This window comes from Thamnophis sirtalis, unplaced genomic scaffold (assembly GCF_051295495.1).
Source record: "Thamnophis sirtalis isolate CommonGarterSnake01/CBP01778 unplaced genomic scaffold, rThaSir2_p1.2 scaffold_8, whole genome shotgun sequence".
NCBI classification, from domain to species: domain Eukaryota; kingdom Metazoa; phylum Chordata; class Lepidosauria; order Squamata; family Natricidae; genus Thamnophis; species Thamnophis sirtalis.
The window spans coordinates 65,439,320-65,459,223 of record NW_028261388.1 but is presented as its reverse complement, the minus strand read 5'-3'; the positions used below and the strand labels follow the sequence as shown (position 1 = coordinate 65,459,223).

General features: G+C 40.6%; 1 protein-coding gene across 9 annotated transcripts in view; it reads left to right on the top strand.

Moving 5' to 3' along the window:
* GK (glycerol kinase) overlaps positions 1 to 19,904 on the top strand; it is a 137,435-nt gene that overhangs the window by 62,878 nt on the left and 54,653 nt on the right. For all 9 annotated transcript variants that reach the window (XM_087721820.1, XM_087721819.1, XM_087721818.1 and 6 more), the window contains 2 exons: positions 431 to 473; positions 4,553 to 4,633. In XM_087721820.1, coding sequence (XP_087577946.1) covers positions 431 to 473; positions 4,553 to 4,633 — 124 coding nt within the window. The remainder of the gene's footprint in view (positions 1 to 430; positions 474 to 4,552; positions 4,634 to 19,904) is intronic.

Below are 19,904 nucleotides of genomic sequence, written 5' to 3'. Positions count from 1 at the left end.
TCTAAAAGACTTTTTATAATTTTTGACTTTTCAAAGTTCTATTAAATTTTGCTTGAGGAAAAGAAGTTGCCTAATAATTATGCATACTTGGACATAGGGGTTTGATCTGCTTAGCCTCAACCTCCCTCGTTATACAAATATGCATCACCTGATATGCTTATAGTCACTAAGCATTCTAGTTTATACAGCTTGGAGGTGGAAAGTATGCATAAAAATGATACGATCAAAATATTCACTTGCCTAATAATTGTGCACATACTATATAGGGAGTATAGGAATAGAAAATGTGGACATTTAGATAGTTACTATTCATGAATAGCTTTAGAGTCACTTTTTTTAATTCCAAGTTTTTTTTATATGTATCTGCTGCAGGTTCAGCAATTAAGCTGAAGAATTACATTCAGTAACTTGTTTTTTTCCCCCACTGTAGGTATGGAACAGGCTGCTTCTTACTCTGCAATACAGGCCATAAGGTTGGTGCTATGAATGAAACAATTTGCTGTTCTTCAAATAAATAGACCTTAGTGCACAATACTTAATTGTATATTTTAAAAAAAATAGTTCAGGTATGTTTCCTTTGTCTTTAATGTCTTCTATATAATTTTTAAATAATTTAAAATTCATGTAGCCATTCATCTCTCAAAAGGCAAGTCGGAAGCACATTGTAATAGGGCTCCTGGTTCAGGCTTTAGCGTTCATAATATTTTTGAGAAATTGATTAGTATGAAACCCTTAAAGAGATACCCATATTACAACACTAATACATTGCCCCGTGATGGTGAACCTATGGCATACGTGCCACAGGTGGCACATGCAGCCATTTGTTAGGGCACGCGAGGCATTGCCTTGTCAGCTCCAGTGCACAAGTGCGTGTTGGCCAACTGACTTTGGTCTTCATTTTCTGCTGTTTTGCGTGTTGGGCCATTTTTCTCCTTCCAGAGGCTTCAGGAACGTGTTGTGAAGCCTCCAGATGGCAAAAAATGGCTCTATGGGCCACCCAGAAGTCCATTCCCAAACTTCTGGTTTGTATGTTGGGTCGTTTTTCACCCTCCGAAGGCTTCAGGAGGCTTCCCTGCGTCCCAACGCACAAACCAGAAGTTCAGGAACAGACTTTCAATTTGTGTATAGGGCTGTTTTTCATCCTCCGGAGGCTTCAGAGCCTCTGGAGGACCTCAGGGGGGGGGGGAGGCTGTTTTCGCCATTTTCAGGCTCCTAGAAAGCCTCTGGGGGGAAGGTGGGGTTGTGCACACATGTAGGGATTGCGTGCATAGAATTAGGGGTATAGGCACACCTGCACACAACCCCCCCACTCCCCCTGCTTTTGGCATGTGATGGCAAAAAGGTTAGCCATCACTGCATTAGCCAGTGTTTAAGACAATTTAAAAATAATTATTTTAGTATTTTGGCAATAGTTATCTGTTGTGACTCAGCAGCAGTCTTCTGTGAGTCTTTTCGGGATGCAAGTTTAACAATGCAGCTGGGGCTCGTTAGTGGGTCTTCGGGTGATAAAAGGACGGATGGTGCCACGCCCTGGTTGCAGGAGTCAACGTTCCTTTGTTTGTTCAACATTCATTGATCATTGGTCGTGGTTTATTTGAGAGCACTTGGAGAAGTGATTTGCTTTCTGTAACCCTGATTCAAGGAGGCACTTGGAGAAGTGCATTGCTTTGTAAGAGTTTTTGTTTTGTATTCTGTTATCTTCTTGAAAGAGACTTTATTTCTGTTTATTTTTGGGCTAGCAGCCAGTCTGAGCCGAGAACTGATAAAGAGAGTTCCTTTTAAGTTTGTTTGCCTGTCGTCTGTTAACGAGCGGAGAAGGGGGGACAGAACAGTTTGACTCCTGCCTGACAAGCCTCCATTTCATTAATTATGGAACAATTAATGGCTGAAAATAGGCTAATGGCACAACAAATCGTGATGTTGTCGGATCAAATTACGCAGCTGCAGAGAGCTGCAAAAAAAACCCAGCCAAGGAGGAAGTGCCCAGTAGCCATGCCAGATAAATATGATGGGAGTCTGGCCATGTTTGCCGCGTTTCTGGGACAATGCCAGCTGTTCCTGAGTTTGAGAGTGGAGGACTTTCCCACTGACCGGACGAAGATGGGATTCATTATCAGTTTGCTCTCAGGCACAGCTGCCCGTTGGGCTACCCCCTTGTTAATTCAGCAGAGCCCTTTGTTGGATGACTTCCAGGGCTTTTGTCAGTACTTCAAACGGATGTTTGAAGATCCTATCAAGGGGGAAACATCAGCTAGAAGTCTGAAGTCACTGCAGCAGGGGAGTGGTTCATTGCAGGACTATGTGACTGAATTCAGGCTGCATAGCCAGGATTCCACGTGGAATGAACCAGCTCTAATGGACACGTTCCAGGATGGATTGTCTGAGGCCTTGCAGGATGAACTGGCGAGGGTGGACAGGCCACCAATGTTCGACGCGTTGGTCCACCTGTGCCTCCGGATAGATGCCCGGCTGCAGAGGCGAAGGCCTTGCCGTGCATTCCAGGAGACCACCAGCATACCAGTTCAGCAAGGGACTGCAGTGGACTGGGAGGAACCCATGGAGTTGGGTGCTGTCAGACCTTGAGTGTCATGGATAGAGATGGACAGACGACGTGCTGAGGGATTGTGCTTCTACTGTGGGGATCTTGGTCACTTGGCAGGAAGTTGCCCCAAGAAGAACAGAAGGGTTGCACGGACTGCAGCCGTCCCTCAGCCACGCACTATCATGTTGGACAACCAGCACGTTTGTGCAGCCGTGATACCCCGTTCGCACAAGGTAGCGTGCCTTTGGGGGGTGTGGAGTCCCAGGGTGGATGCCCTGCTGAGTAAAGTAGAGAACTCTGACCCTGCGAACTCACTTCCACCTCGGACTGTTCTACCCGTTGCATCCTGCGCTGCCATTTGTCATCCCGTGAGCATGCAGTCTCTGATATGGGATGCGCAGCAGGGTGATGACTGGGTGGAGCGACAAAAGGCGGAAGTAGGGCCTGCGTCCCCATGGACTTTGGAAGGGGATCTTTTGAAGTGTCGGGGCCAGCTCTATGTTCCCGCAGGGCACATCTGCTCTCGCAGATTCATTGCGTGTCTGCATCAAGACTTTGGGGGTTTGTTCGGACGTTGCTCCTGGCCTCCCGTCAATTTTGGTGGCCACATCTGAAAAATGACGTGCGGAGGTGCATGAAGTCATATGCTCAGTGCCAATGGGCCAGGTCTGCAAGGAGAACTCCGCCAAGATTCCAGCCATTGTCGACTCCAGTCCCCGCAGCACTGGACTTTGTTTCTAGGTTCCCAGCGGCGTACCAGTGTCTTGGACTGTGTTCCGTGGAGGCCGTCACCAACCCTTCTGGGCCGCACCCCAATCATTGAAACCGGGGGAAGGGCTCTGCGGGAGGGGATTGCGTGGTGGCTCGGCAGGAGTCGGTGGAGCTGCCGCCAGACTCCGATGGCGAGGGGTCATGTGGGTTGGCCTTGGAGGAGGTGGAGGACCCTGGACAGGGTGTTAAGGCTTGGCCGAAGCTGGTAGAGCTGCCGTCAACCTCCGATGGTAGGGGGGCTGGTGGGTCGGCCTTGCAGAGGGTGGAGGACCCTGGACAGGGTGTTAAGGCTCGGCCGAAGCTGGTAGAGCCGCCGTCAACCTCCGACGGTAGGAGGGCTGGTGGGTCGACCTTGCAGAGGGTGAAGGACCCAGGACACCGTGAAGGGCAGCAGGAAACGTGGTGGCTACCGGATACCTAAGGAGTTCCGATTCAAGGGCGCTATTCCTGCAGAGGTTTGGGACTCATGAAAAAGGCACCACAGGAAATGGGTGCGGGTCATCTTGTGGACACGTCATTCCGACTGCATCCAGACCATCGGAACCCAGGGAAAGGGCCCTGCGGTGGGGGATAGTGTGACTCAGCAGCAGTCTTCTGTGAGTCTTTTCGGGATGCAAGTTTAACAATGCAACTGGGGCTTGTTAGTGGGTCTTCGGGTGATAAAAGGACGGATGGTGCCACACCCTGGTTGCAGGAGTCAACGTTCCTTCGTTCGTTCAACATTCATTGATCATCAGTCGTGGTTTATTTGAGAGCACTTGGAGAAGTGATTTGCTTTCTGTAACCCTGATTCAAGGAGGCACTTGGAGAAGTGCATTGCTTTGTAAGAGTTTTTGTTTTGTATTCTGTTACCTTCTTAAAAGAGACTTTATTTCTATTTATTTTTGGGCTCGAAGCCAGTCTGAGCCGAGAACTGATGAAGAGAGTTCCTTTTAAGTTTGTTTGCCTGTTGTCTGTTAACGAGCGGAGAAGGGGGGAGAGAACAGTTATCTTTAACATAAAATAATCAATTAGATTTCTAGGTAAGTAATTAATATAACCAGAAAAAAATATTGTTTATTAAGATGTCAAAAATGTATTTAGCTATCATTATTCCCCCATGAAATATCTATTCGTAAGTAATTAATACTTTGAACTTTCCACTTCCGTTTTAAAATTTTACAAGACTATTATACAGTGACTTTTCCTATAAAGCAAGAATAAGTTATAAGTAATATTTTCTTTTTCTGTTTTTCTCAGCCTGCATTCTCTGAGCACGGTCTCTTAACCACTGTGGCTTACAAATTGGGCAGAGACAAGGATGTCTGTTACGCATTAGAAGTAAGTCAAATTGTTCATTGCAGGTATTTTGGTATTTCAGTTTCAGTGGATGCCAAGCAGCCACTTGAGTTCTGGGATTCAAAAAAATTTACTACTGGTTCTGTGGGCATGGCGTGGCTTGGTAGGTGTGGCTTGGTGGGTGTGGCCTGGTGGGCGTGACAGGTGAAGGATACTGCAAAATCCCCATTTCCTCCTCACTCCAGGGCAAGGATACTGTAAAATCTCCATTTCCACCCCATTCCAGAACGGAATGGGACCCTTCGTCTCCTACCCTTGACTGCCCCTCCTCCAGCATTCCTCCTCTGGTGAATTTCCTCTGACTTTTCTCCTCAGCTGACATGCCCCCACCCATTGTCCTCGGCAGTGGGCCACAGCCCCTCCATCCCACAAGCTTCGGCACTGCCCATTCACCGAAGGAGGGTGTCCTGAGTTTTTCACCACCCGGGACAGTTAACCACCAACCAATTGCCTAGCTGCCAATGTCAGCAGCCATAAGCCACGGTGCGATCAATCGCAGCATTGATGCTTGGGGCTTGGGGGAAGGGCTGCTATTCCTCTATATTTGATCGTGCTGGAAGGGAAGGGCGGGGGAAGGGGAGGGGCGGTAAGTATACCATCTTCATCCAAAGGAAAGGGGAAGAAAAAGAGAGAGAGAGAGAGAGACATTTGAAGTCCATCCTTCCTTCCCCTCCCTCCCATTCCTCTCTTCTTCCTTCTTTCCTTCATTTCCTCCCATTTCCTCTCCTTCCTTTGTTCCTTCCTTCCCCTCTCTACCATTTCTCTCCTTCCTTCCTCTCCCTCCTATTCCCTCTCTCCTTTCTTCCTTCCTTCCTTCCTCTCCCTCCCATTCCCTCTCCTTCCTTCCTTTCTCCTCTCTCCCATTGTCTCTCTCCTTCCTTCGCCCTCCCTCCCTTTATCTTTCTTATTTTCTTTCTTTCTTCTCTTTTCTTTCCCTCTTTCTCTTTCTTCCCTTTTCATCCCTCCCATTCCCTCTCTCCTTCCTTCCTTCCTTCCCTCCTCCCCCCCCCCAAGTTGGCTGCTTGTGATCCACTGGAAGATATCAGCGTGATCAGCATTTTTGGGAGGTGGCCAACTATTTAGTGATGGGGGGTGGAGGGTGGGGGTGGCACACTGTCTCCTGATTCATAGACAAGCTTTATTTTCAAGCATCACGGTTTCCTTGCTAATAAAGTGGGATTTCATATTTAAAGCTAATTGCAGGGTTAGGCATTCCACCCTTATGTGAAATACGTTTCAGGAGCAAACCGGTGTAGACAGGAGTGGCCTCATCTAGCCCAAATCCACTAGTGCTCTGAAGAGCAATTCCATTTGTCTTGATCTTGATGCAAATGAGCCCAGCTCATTGCTAGTAATATATTTCTTTTTTTAATGAAATGCAAAGGGGGAGGGAGGGATGATATCGAAAGGGAGACAGATGGAGAGGTTCACCACGATGCTTGCCGACAATCCATTTCTGGAATGGCACCTTACGTCATAGCAGGAAAGCCCAAGGCTATTTTTAGTCCTTGACCTATGACTGCCATCGAGCCCAACATTTTAGTTGCGAAGTGGGACAGTTGTTAAGTGGATTTTGCCTCATTTTATGACTTTCCTTGCCATTGTTCCTAAGGGAATCACTGCAGTTGTTAAGTTAGCAACATTATTAAGTGAATCCGGCTACCCTACTGACTTTGCTTGTCAGAATGAATCAAAATGGGATCAAGTGACCCCGGGGACAAGGGGTTGGACTAGATTACCTCCAAGGTACCTTCGAGGTCATTTGACTCTGGGACATTGTGACCATAAGTAAGAGTCAGTTGCCAAGCATCCAAATTTGGATCATCTGACCATGGGGATGCTGCAACGGTCATTAAGTGTGAAAAACAGTCATAAGCCCCTTTTTCCAGTGCCATTGTAATTTGAACAGTTGCTAAGTCAGTCACACAGTTGCTAAGTGAATCTAGCTTCCCTGAATCTCTGTTGCAAAGCGAGACAACTGTTCAGTGAGCTTTCACCCACTTTACAACCAGTTTTGCTACCATTGTTAAGTGGATCATTGTTTAAGTCAGTCGGACGATGGTTAAGTGAAACTGGCTATCCCAGTGACTTTGCTTGTTCAGACGGTTGCAAAAGGGAGATGTCACATGACCCCAGGATGTTGCGACCATCATAAATGCGAGTCAGCTGCTGTGCATCCAACTGTAAATCACGTGACCATGCAATGGTCATGAGTATGAAAAATGCTCATCAGTGGCATTGCAACTTTAAACAGTCGCTATATGACACGGTCGTAAGTTGAGGACTACCTATACAGTTTTCCAACTTGATGGCGATCCTTGACTTATGACCATCATGGCCAGCCGTTACCGATGTTGTATGTCCATACCTAAGATGCCGGGGGATGGTGGGGAACAGTAGCCCAACTACAGGATCAGATGGGTGGGGGGAGAGCAGAATATCAGTTTATTTGATTATTTTTTTCATCTGAAAAGGGACCCCCCCTTTTATCTCCCCATCCTCAAAGTTCCCATTTTGTCCATATATCTTGATATCAAGATATAAAAATTGAGGTCCGCATGGAAGACTTTGAGCTACATGGAATGATGGGGGCTGTTTGAAGACCCAAAAGGAAATTCCTTTGTAGCCCCTTTTTTTCCTGGGGTTTTAGATTGCTCTGGCTTTGATTTTCCTCCCCTTTACGTTTAACAACCTGTAAACAGTTAGAATAGCACTTCATGAGAACTTAAGATGCCAGAGGTGCAAGGGGTACATTTGCAAGGGATAATGCCAGCAATTGTGGTCTTTACAGTAGAAGCTTTTGGGAATTCCTGTCCCAGAGAACCACTGCCTGGGATTCTGCCAGAGAGGCAACAAGTGACTTGCATGATGGTAAATATTCATCTTATAAACACTGGATCCCCCTCCCTCAACCTGGAGAAGCAATGGGGGCTCCAGACTTCCCCTCTCATTGAACCTGAAGACTGAAGATTCTACAGAAGAAGACAAGGAAATCCATCGCATAAAGCCAAAGGCAGATCAAGGATGCCAGAGGAGCGGGACAGAACCTCGTTTTGTGCTGGCTACAGGGAAAACCATCCCAGAGCAAGCTGCCAGTTCCTGGATGCAATCTGCCAAAGATGCAAGAGAAGGAGAGACATTGGTAAAGCATGCCAAGCCAACCAAACAGCCATGTACAATCAGCAGGCCAGATACAGACAAAGACAGGCAGAAGGGCAGATCCAAAATCCAAACAGCCGTGGGGAGACCCGATTCGTGAGCAACAAAGAAACAACCATAGGTCACTCCAGTGTACAAAACTAAAAAAAAAAAAAATCCTTATCACTGTCCTAATCGAGGGGTCCCAATGTGATATGGAGATAGACTCAGGGTCAGTCCTGACCACTATGCCCTGGAATAATATAAAAAGGGCAGTCCCGGGACTGGAAAAGAACCAGATGAAACCGCAAAAGTTGGTGTTAAAGACGTTCAAGGAAACAAGCTCCTGTCCTAGGAATCAGATCCTTTCAAGTGGAATTTAAAAAATTCAATGGACAATTGCAGCTGATCATCATACATAATGACATCCCAAGTCTGCTGGGACTGGAACAGATTGAATCTCTGGGTTTAGAAGTAAGGGGCATCCACACGTTCCAAGATGACAGCACCGAGGACCTCATGAAGGAATTCGCAGATTGCTTTGATGGAACTTTGGGCAAGTACACGGGGAAACCCATTTCTTTCAACCTAGATCCCAATGTAGCCACCATCAGAATGAAGCCAAGGAGAATCCCCTTTGCTCTTCGGCTTAAAATAGACAGTCAATTAAACAAACTAATTGCCCAGGAAATTTTGGAGCCGGTGGATCACACTAAGTGGGAGACCACAATAGTCACCTCAATTAAATGGGATGGGTCAATTCGCATCTGCGTGGACGATATATGTACCAAAAATAAAGCTTTGCAACAGCACGCCTCCCCAGTGCTGGTCATCCAGCATTTGTTGCATTCACTAGGCAAAGGCACAATATTCACAAAGCTTGATTAAGCACAAGCCTTTCAGCAGCTGCCAGTGGACAATGCCACAGCGGAAGCCCAGACTATTGTAATGCACTGAGGGGCATTTAAATGCCACTGGTTACAATTTGGGGTGATCACGGCTCCAGGACTTTTTCAGAGTATAATGTAACACCTCCTACAGGGCATTCCAGGAGTAGTGCTTTACTTTGATGATCTCCTCATGTCCAAGGACAATAAAGAAGAACTAATCCATTGGTTGAAGGAAACATTGAGAAGGTTCCAAGAAGCCGGACTTAAGGTTAAAAAAGAGAAATGCACAATAGCTGTACCACAAGTGGAGTTCCTGGGTATTTAATTGATGGTTCAGGCATTCACCCAACCCCAGAAAAGATTAAAACTATAAAGAAAGCCCCTTCACCCAAGAATCAAATGGAACTCCAGGCTTTTCTTGGCCTATTAACCTTTTACAGTATATTTCTGCCACAGAAGGCGACAGTTGCTGAACCATTACACCGACTTCTAGATAAGAAGGCCAGTTGGAACTGTGGAATAAAGAAAACCTCTGACTTCTCCACTGTAAAAGACTTATTGTCATTGGATAGCATCCTTGTCCAATATAATGAGACTTTACCCCTCCTCTTAATATGTGATATATCCCTTTTTCGGATCGGTGTTGTACTCAGCCATCGCCTGCCAAATGGAACTGAGGGCCCATTTTCATTTTACTCTAAAACGCTATCAGCCACAGAAAGGAAGTACAGCCAGATGGACAAGGTGGCGCTGGCTGCTCTAGTGGGGGTCAAGCATTTTCATGAGTACCTATATGGCATAGACTTTGAACTTGTTACAGATCACAAACCACTTTGGGGCATTATTGCCAGGGACTGCCCCACCCTGACTATGATGTCCCCAAGAATGACTAGATGGACAATTTTCCTGGTGGCATATAACTACAGATTATTACACCAACCAGGCAAAGACATTGGCCATCAGATACCCTCAATGCCCCCTTCCAGACTTTGTCGAAGACCCATCCCCCACCACATCCGTCCAGCTCATCGAGGATTTTGAACCCAGCCCGGTCACAGCGACGGAGATAGCAGGACAGTCGGTGAAAGACAAAACTCTGTCAAAAGTTCTGAACTGGGTGTGGAGGGAGTGGCCGGAGGAGCTGATGAGTTCAAACCATTCATAACCAAACAATATGAGTTGTCAGCCCAAAAGGTGTGCCTATTGTTGGAGGATCGAGTGGTTGCACCACACAATCTGAGAAAGCAGGTATTAGAGGCATTACAAGTGGAACATCTGGGCATTTTCCGAATGAAGGCTTTGGCTAGAAGCCATATGTGGTGGCCAAATATGGACTAGGACATAATGGAATGGGTGGCAATGTACACTCCATGCCAGGAGTCCAGACCAGCACTACAAAGGGCACCCATATGGGAATGGGAGAAACCCAGAGGGCCATGGTCAAGAGTACACATTGATTTTGTGGGGCTGGTAAAGGGACAGACATTATTGTAGATGCATACCCGAAATGGCTTGAAGTAATCTTAATTACCACAACAACAACCGAAGCAACAATCAGGGCATTAAGGGGAGTTTTCGCCACCCATGAGCCACCAGACATCCTGGTATCCAACAACTGGGCACAATTCACTGCAAAACAATTTGAATCATTCCTAGCAGAGAGGGAATCCAACATGTCCGGGTTGCACCTTTCAATCCAGCTAGTAATGGTCAAGTGGAACGAATGGTGTAGTCCACAAAAGAAACTTTAGCTAGGATGGGCCCCGGAAACCGGCAAGCCAAAATAGACCAATTCCTGCTAGCACAACACATAACCCCTAGTGCAACCATGAACCGGAGCCTGGCAGAATATTTTTTTTTCCAAAAAGTTTATTGTTTTTTCATTTTCATAACATATAATCACATGTATACTATTACATAGACAGCATCATATTGTAATATTAAATGTTTACATCAATTCATCTTACCATCAACTCCCAAAAACAATTATTGGCTCTTCTGCTCTCCATACACCATACTATTACATAGACAGCATCATATTGTAATATTAAATGTTTACATCAATTCATCTTACCATCAACTCCCAAAAACAATTATTGGCTCTTCTGCTCTCCATACACCATATTTGTACCTTATCCATCCCTTTCTTCTCCCTCTCTCCTCCCCCTCCCTACCTCCTTTCTTCCCTCTGTCATCCTTCCCTTCGCTACTTTCCCTTCCTCTTTCCTTCTCCCCTCTCCCCTTTCCACTCCTCCTCTCTCTCCTCCTCTCCCCCTCCTGCCCTCTCTCCTATCCCACTTTTCTTCCCTTACCTCTCTCCTTTACTTCCTACTCTTCATTTCCTTTACTTGGTGTATTTCAGCTTCTGAGCAAGCTCCATTTTATGTTGATGGTATTTCCTTTTCTATATATATATATATATATATATATATATATATATATATATATATATATATATATACACATATATATACATACATACATACATACACACACACACACACACACACACACACACACACACACACACACACACACACACACATATATATATATATATATATATATATATATATATATATATATATATATATATATATATATATATTTAGTTTTAACATGTATTCTCCTCCCTTAAAAAAAAGAACAAAAAAGTATACATATATAATCATTGTGCTTTTAATTCCCCCCTCCCCAGCCTAGTTTTGGCCGAGATGTAGACCTTGTTACAATTCCCAGCTATTCTCGTTATTTTTATATAATCATACATCCTTACATGCCCCCAATTTATGGTTCTGTCTTTAAATTTCAATAGTTTCCCATTATAGATATATTTCATGTTCCCTCTCCATTTTTCCATATCTTGGATTAGATCTCAATAGTTCCCCATAAGAGTTTTTTATTTTTCCTTTCAAATTCATTCTTAAATATACATTCTTATAATTGCTATTTAACATTTGTCAATTGATATCATTTTTCCGCCTGTATATTTACATTTTCATATGTTTTTATTTCCCCCTTCCCTGATTTAATAATGTGTCATCTGAGTTATTTGTTTTATGCTTTGTTCCTTTCTTTTTCTATTTGTATCTTTTTTCAAGCCTATCATAAAATCGCCCCATGTCCTGTGGTACACTGATTCCTCTTTGTCCTTTACTCTCAATGTCAACCTGTTCATTTCTGCACGATCTAATATCTTCTTTATTACTTCCCCTTCTGTTGGGATTTTGTCTGCTTTTCAATTTTGTGCAAATACAATTCTAGCTGCTGTTATTATTTGTACAATCAAATATGAATCTTCTTTACTATATTTCTCTGGTAGAATACCCAATAAGAATATATCTGGCTTAAACTCTATCATTTTCTCTAACCATGTTTGTATTTTAATCCAATAGCTTTTTGCGTCCCTGCACGTCCACCACATATGATATGTTCCTGGTAACTGGTGACATTTCCAATATTTTAGCTGATTTATACTTAAACATTTTTGCTAATCTTTCCGGTGTCATGTGCCATCTATAAAACATTTTATATAAATTCTCTTTGTGTGCTCTCGCCATTGTCAGTTTATAGTTCCTTTCCCATAGTTGTTGCCATTTTTCTAGTTCTATTGTATATCCAAAGTTTTTTGCCCATCTTATCATTGTTTCTTTAACAACTTCTTCTAAATTTATTCTAAGTAAATAACTATACAGTTTTTAAATCATTTTTTCATCCGTTCCCATGAGTCTCCTATCTAATTCTGAATCTTCCATATTAAAACCGTACTCTTTAACATCTTTCTCATATTGTTTGTATTTGCATTTGTTTAAACCACCCTATATTAATCCCTTGTTCTTCTAATTCTTTCTTTTGTTTTAGTTGTCCCTGTGCTGTTAGTATATCTTCGTACCTAATAACCTTTTTCGTACTACTAGTATTCGGATGTGTCAAAGCTTCTATTGTTGAAAGCCACATTGGTACTTCCATATAGTGCTTTTCTTTTACTTTTTCCCAACTGCGTATAAACCATTTCTTACATAGTATATCTGAAAATAACCATGTATTCTATTTTTCCCATACCACAAAAATGCATGCCAACCCAGTTGCATATTGTGTCCCTCCAAGGCTAATAATATTGCATTTCTTAATAATATCCATTCTTTTATCCACGTTAAAGCTGCTGCTTGATAGTATAATTTCCAATTCGGTACTCCAAATCCACCTCTAATCCTTAAATCCTTGCCAAATATATTTTCCTATTATTTTATTTAATTTTTCAAAGTACTTTTTTTCCAGTTTTATCAGTATTGATTGAAATAAAAATAATATTCTTGGTAGTATATTTATCTTAATTAGCGCTGTTCTTCCCATTAGTAATAGCTATAGGTTTTTCCATTTCTCTATATCCATTTCAATTTGATTTCTTAATTTATAATAATTATCTTCCTTAATAGTTACGCATCTCGAAGTCAGCTGTATCCCTGAATATTTCCCTTTTTTTACTATTTGAATATCTAATTTCTCCATTTTTTTCTCTTCTATTTTTCTGTTATGTTTTAAACTAATTTTTTTGTTTTATCTTTATTAATTTTCAATTCTGCCACTCCTCCATACTCTTCTATTTGTTCTAGTAGTTTTGGACCTGTTTCTATTGGATCTTCAATAATGAATTCCAAGTCATCTGCAAATGCTTGCAATTTATATTCTTCTTTTTTAACTTTCATTCATTTTATATCTTTATCTTGCCTTATCTTTCTGTTCAAAGCTTCTAATGTCAATATAAATAATAGTGGAGATAGCTGACACGCTTGTCTAGTCCCTTTTCTAATTGGCACTTTTCCTGTCATCTCTTCATTTACTATTACTTTAGCCTGTTGTTCCTTATAGATGGTTTTAACCATATTTATGAATTCCTCCCCAAAATCCATCATTTGCAGTTGCATTATCATAAATTGCCAATTTACATTAGCAAAAGCTTTCTGCGCATCCAAAAATAACAATGCCATTTGTTTCCCGGGATGTGCTTCATAATATTCGAATGCATTCAATCTAATTCACATATTATCTCTAATTTGTCTCTTGGGTAAAAAAAAACATTTTGATCTGAGTATATAAATTCATTTAACAATCTTTTAAGTCTTTTTGCCATTATCGATGCAAAGATTTTATAATCCATGTTTAATAAAGAAATTGTTCTATAGTTCTTTATTTGTTGCAAGTCTGTTTCTTCTTTTGGGATAAGAGTTATATAAGCCTCCAACCAATAATCCGGTATTTTTGCTTTCAGTAACAGCTCATTAAATACTTCTAACATGATGTTGCTTAGTAAATCTTGTAGTGTTTTGTAATATTCCACTGGTAATCCATCTGGACCTGGTGTTTCCCCCTTTTTTGTCTTTTATTGCTTCTATTACTTCCATCGTTGTTATTCTCTCTTCTAGTGCCTTTTAAAAGTTTTCTGGAATCTTAAGTATTTCCGCATTCTCTAAATACTGTTTTATCTTTTCTTCTGCCGTTGTGTCTTGCTGGTATACTTCCTTATAATATTTTTCTACTATTTTTTCTTTTTCCTCCTTTTGATAATAAATATTCCCTTCTTGGTCTGATAATTGATTTATGATTTTTTTTCTTTCTCTTTTTTCATTTTGTACGCCAACCATTGTCCTGGTTTATTTGTATTTTCAAAGAAGTTTTGTCTTGTGACTTTTACTTTATTTGCCACTTCTTCATTTTCCATTAACTTCAGTTTGTGTTTTTCTAGGTCCATAAAATTTTTAATTTTAGTATTTTGTGGGTTTCTTTGTAGTTCTATTGCCAGTCCCCTGTGCTCCTCCTTTATCTTTTGTATTCGTCTGTTTTGTTTGTTTCTTTTTCCTAAATAAGTCATTGCTAGTCCTCTAGTATATGTCTTGCTGGTATTCCACACATTCTGTAAGGATGTGTCCTCCTTCTCTTTTTTAAAAAAATGTTCAATTCTTTTTCCATATATTGCTGAAATTCTTTTTCATTTAATAGATTTTGATTTAATGTCTATCTCATTTTTCTCCTCTGACCTTTCCATGTCATTATTATTGGGTTGTGGTTTGCCCATATACTTGTTTCTATATCAATCTTTTGTGTTTTAGCAATTAGATCTGTTGTTGCCCAAATCATGTCTATTCTTGACCACGACCTATGTCTGTTTGAGTAAAATGTACTTTGTTTTTCTCTCAAGTGTCTTCTTCTCCATACATCTTGTGCGCTTAATTCTTCCATCATTGTAAAGAACGTTTTAGGCAGTGTTCTCCTTAACTTCTTGTTCAACTTTGCAGTTTTATGATCCAGCTCATTATTTACTCTGGCATTAAGGTATCCTAATATGCATATTTCTTCATATTCTATTATCTTTTGTGGAGTTTTCCATAAAATTATTCTTGATTGTCATTTGGCGCATATATTGCCACCATCCATATTTTTTATTATTCATCATTATTTCCACTATCAATATTCTTCCTTCTTTGTCTTCAAATATTTATTTTGATTATATTGTCTTTTTAATATACAGTGTCACACCTCTTTGGCTTTGATCGGCAAGTGTCATATACAGCTTCCCCAATTTCAGAAAATCCAAATATTTTTGTGTTGTTTTTTTAATATGTACTTCTTGCAGGCATATTATATCTAATTTCAGTTTCTCTAATTTATTAAATGTCCTCTTTATGCTCGAATTTAATCCATTTATGTTTAATGAGATTATTTTTATTTCTTTATTTCTTCAATGTCATTTTTTTGTCAATTTAGTTGATCTAGTTACTCTCACCTCCATTTGTTCTTTCATCTCTAGTTCTTGCTCCTCCTCTTAACGCCCTTCTTGTTCTTTAGCTAGTTCTCTCTGTTCTTTCTCCTTCTCTTCTTGTAGTTTTGTTCCTCTTTCCTCTCTCCATCTCTCTTCTTCTTGTGGTCCAAAGTGTTTTTCATAAAATAACTCTCCTTTCTCTACTGTATCCAACCTATGTCTTTGTTCCTGCCAAATTACTAGTATCCTTTCTGGCATTAACCATCTGAAGTTGATTCCTTTTTTTGATTAAGCATTTGGTCAGAAATTGATATTCTCTCCTTAAATCTCTCACCTTTCTTGGCACTTGTTTAGGACTATTATTTCTTTAGATTTGTATTTTATTGTAGTATTCCTTGCAGCTTGCAGGATCTCTGTTCTCAGTGTTTTCTTAGTGAATCTTATGTGTACCTCTCTGGGTAATTCATTTCCTGTAGCGTATCTTGTATAGACCCTGTAAATTTCATAAATCCTGCTTAGCAACTTTCCTTGGATTCTTCCAGTCTGTCCACCAATATGTTGGCGATTTTTTCCCTTCCTTTTCCACTTCGATATTTTGGAATCTTAAATAAAAACCAGCCTTGTCCATTTCCAACAGAATATTTATTTTTTCTTGCTTCTTATCTATTGTTGTCAGTCTATAATCCATCTCCTCCATTTTCTTCTCTGTAATTTCCACCTTTTCTTCTACTTTCTGCAGTCTCTGCTCATTTTTTCCCATTATCTCTTTAACTTCTTTCAGATCTTCATCCACTTTGTCCATTCTTTCTTTGAGGTCTTTGTGCATAGCCTGTAACTTGCTCTTTAATTCCATACTAGCTTTATCTTGTTGTGTTGTTGTATTTGATGATTTTTGTACTGTAGAGCTGGAGGTTGTTGCTGTCAATGAGGAGTATGCTGTTATCTTCTTCATCTTGTTGATTTATTTTTTATAATCCAAATATTAAAAAAGAGAAAAGAAATCCAAATTTTGACAATCGCCTCACCAATTCTGGTGGGCCAAGCTTCAGCTTCTTGTTACCTTAATCCAATTGTAGTACTAAAGTAAAAAGAAAAAAAAGAAGGGGAGAAAAAAAAGACCAAATTCCAACAAAAAAGGGCAAAAACAAAAAAATTAAACACAATTTTAAAATAAAAATAACTTTTAATCCCCCTTATTTCCTCCAAGCTTCAGGATCTTGTTACCTTAATCCAATTACAGTAGAAAGATAAAAAAATAAACAAGAACAACCAACAACCCCCCCCCCCAATTCCTACTAAGAGAGCAAAGAGTGCAGAAGTAATTTTAAAAATGACCACAATTGTAAACACAGCTGGTGTTTTGTCTTATGTAATAGTTCTTATCATCAATCTGCCTGTCAAAACATGTGTTCAAGGTAATTTTTTCTCTCTCCCTGTTGCCACTAGATGGCACTGTTGTTTCTTAAAAGAGTAGTTAGGAAGAAAAGAAAAGAAAAAAGGTTCCAAGAGCAATCTCAGAGATCAGTTCTTCAAATATCAATCTCAAAATTTAAATTTTTTACTGGCAATCAACTCTATGCAGACTGCTTTCCATTTCTCCAGACCATCCTCCCAAAACTATTGGCTGAATTCTTTATTTATATGGGCGTTCACTTCTCCGCCACTACTTCCTGGAAGGGTAATCCACACACACACCCTTTTGCCTTCTCTCTTTAGTCTCAGTCAGTCAATCAGGGAGAAAAAAGAAACAAACAAACTCTTGAATACAGTGTGCCCCAGGGTATTATCAAGATCTCGCCCAGACATTTCAGGCCGCTTTCTTCCTCTCTTTTTTTTGCCACCTCAACTTTTGACAACTCGCAGTGGCTGTCTTCCTTCCAATTTAGATCGAAAGCTATTGCAGACATTTGAGGGAGTTTGCGCCCCCGTCACCTCTGTCCATGCTCTCATTCCTCACTGTCCGTCCAAGACAGTTCCAGGCTCAAAACAAGCCTCCCAGAGTGGTAGGATATTGCCACTCCTCAGGAGCCCCGAAGTTCGTGTGCATACTGTTGAGACGCTAGCGCCTCTGTGTATTTCCCATTGTAGGTATATTTCATGTTCCCTTTCCATTTTTCCATATCTTGGATTTAATTATCTGTAAATGATAATCCTCGCTGTTCAATGTTCATTACAATTCCCTTAATCTATTATATAAAATAACAAGCGGTAGCCTTCTCATTTTATTCATCATCTTAAAAGTTCTATATATGTCTATATTTCATATATTTTAACCCATGCTTAGTTGTCCTTCTATTATCATATTCAATCAATTCGCAACTCAATTTAATTATGTATGAAAGTGGATCACAAACCTCTGCTTTACCATCTCCCATATCAGTTTCATATTTATCCATATTCCATATATTTTAACCTTTATTTAGCTATCATTCCATTATCATATTCAACCTGTTAGCACCTCCATTTTATTGTCATATTTAGGGATAAAGCCCTTATCTTAATTTTATGTTTCCCTTTTCTAGTTGTCTGATTTTTTCCTAGTAAGTCTTTTGTCCCACTTCTCTGTTCCTGTCTTTTCCCTTTTCTTTATTTTGACACATCCACTCTCTTCAATTTTTCCCAGGTCACCATCAAAAGGTTTTTTTATATTTCTCTTTTAATCTCCTACTTCAATTTTCCTTATGCCACTAACAACGTCCAAAACCACTTTTGTCTGCTTTTTATTCCCTTTTGTTGTGACACCTCCCCTTTTTACAATTTTTTTGGAGTTTTTTGTCTGCTTTTTGTTTCCCTCCAATTCTACCCCTTCATTGTTTTGCTCCCCTTCTTCTTTGAATTCTTCTTTAGATATCTGCTTCTCTGGATTCAGAATTCTATTTAGACTTGATATTAATGATTTATGCATATTTTTTATAATTTCACATAGTTTTTCAAATTCCCAGTTTTTCATGGTGTCCAGTTCCAAAGTTACAGTTAATTATACAGTTCTTATTTCAGAATTCTGTTCCACCTTAAATTTATCTACTTCAGTTGCTGTGGGGAAGAATGATGTGAGCCATCTTGGTCTTTTGTTCTTCCTTAATGTCCAGTTCCAAAATTGCAATTATACAAGTCTTATTTCAAAATTCTGGTCCACCTTAAATTTAATTCAACTATTGTGAAACTGGAACAGAAGCTGTGGCCATTTTAATCTTTTGCAGAGAGAAAAAAAAAGAATAAATTAAAAAAAAATTGTTCGTATTTCCCAGTTCTTGGTCCAGTCGATTATAGCTGCTCAAAATATATCACTTGGAACAAACATGGAAACAGCCAGATTTGAGTATTTCTCTTTGACTCCTGCTTTTCCAAATTCTGATTTATGGCAGTTGGTTAATTAAAACTTCCCGCATAGTCAAGGTTAGGTTATCAGTTATCAGTGAGACAAAGTGATTTTTGGAGTTGCTTAAGATATATTATTTGGAAGAAATTCAAAACAAAGTAAATCCTTCGGAATGTTTGGTTTCTATTTCAAATCCAAAACCAAATTTACAGTTTATGTTTGAGTGTGTTTGTCACTTCTCTGCTTTCTCCTTTCTGTCCAAAATTGTTTCAAACAAATAGTTTTTTTTTGGGGGGGGGGACTGGTATTTCAACCCTCCCATTTTCCTTTTCTTTCTTTCTTTTTGAAAAAAATCCTGATCTGACCATCAATATTATTTATGTTCTCAAAACTTTTTTGCCTTTTCCAGGTTTGATTTATAGTTGTGGCTTAGATAAATTTTCTTACTGGTCTTTAATCTCTTCCACACCCTTCTGTTCTTTCCTCTGACTGGAAGCCAGCGTCTTGTCAGCCTGTTATAGACTGCCACCCCGACTCCGATTCATAGGACAAATCTCCAACCTGCGAGGGACCTGTTGCCTCCCTCTGGGTCTGATGAGATGCTGCCTTGTTCGCCCCTCCTCCAGGGGGTTTCTGGTTCAAAAAAGAACCCCCGAATATGGATTGTCAGACAGGGTTTATGTGAGACACTTCAGAGCTCACATCTCCTACGTCTGTCCAGCTGAAGAACTTCCTGTCGACTCCTGGAGCCTGACAGAATTATTAATGGGGCGTAAACTGATGTCACAGTTAGTAGGCTACACCCAAATTATAATGCTGAGGCGCCCATAGATTCAATAAGTCAAACCCTGTCATTTAGCATAGGAGACCTAGTCTATGCCCACAACTATCCCAGGGAACCAACCTGGGTGCAGGCTAAGGTGGTTGCTATTACCGGTCCAAGATCCTACCAAGTCGAACTAGAAAATGAAAAAACCTGGAGGAGGCACATAAACCAATTCCGGGCCCAAATAGGAAATTCTAGCCTAAGGTAAACAGAAGAAACTCCAATCCAAAGAGCTTCCAATACACCCATAGAAACCTAAGAGTGCTCTGCTAAAACAGCCCTCAGTCACTAACAAAACAAATATCTTATACTCAAACCCAAAT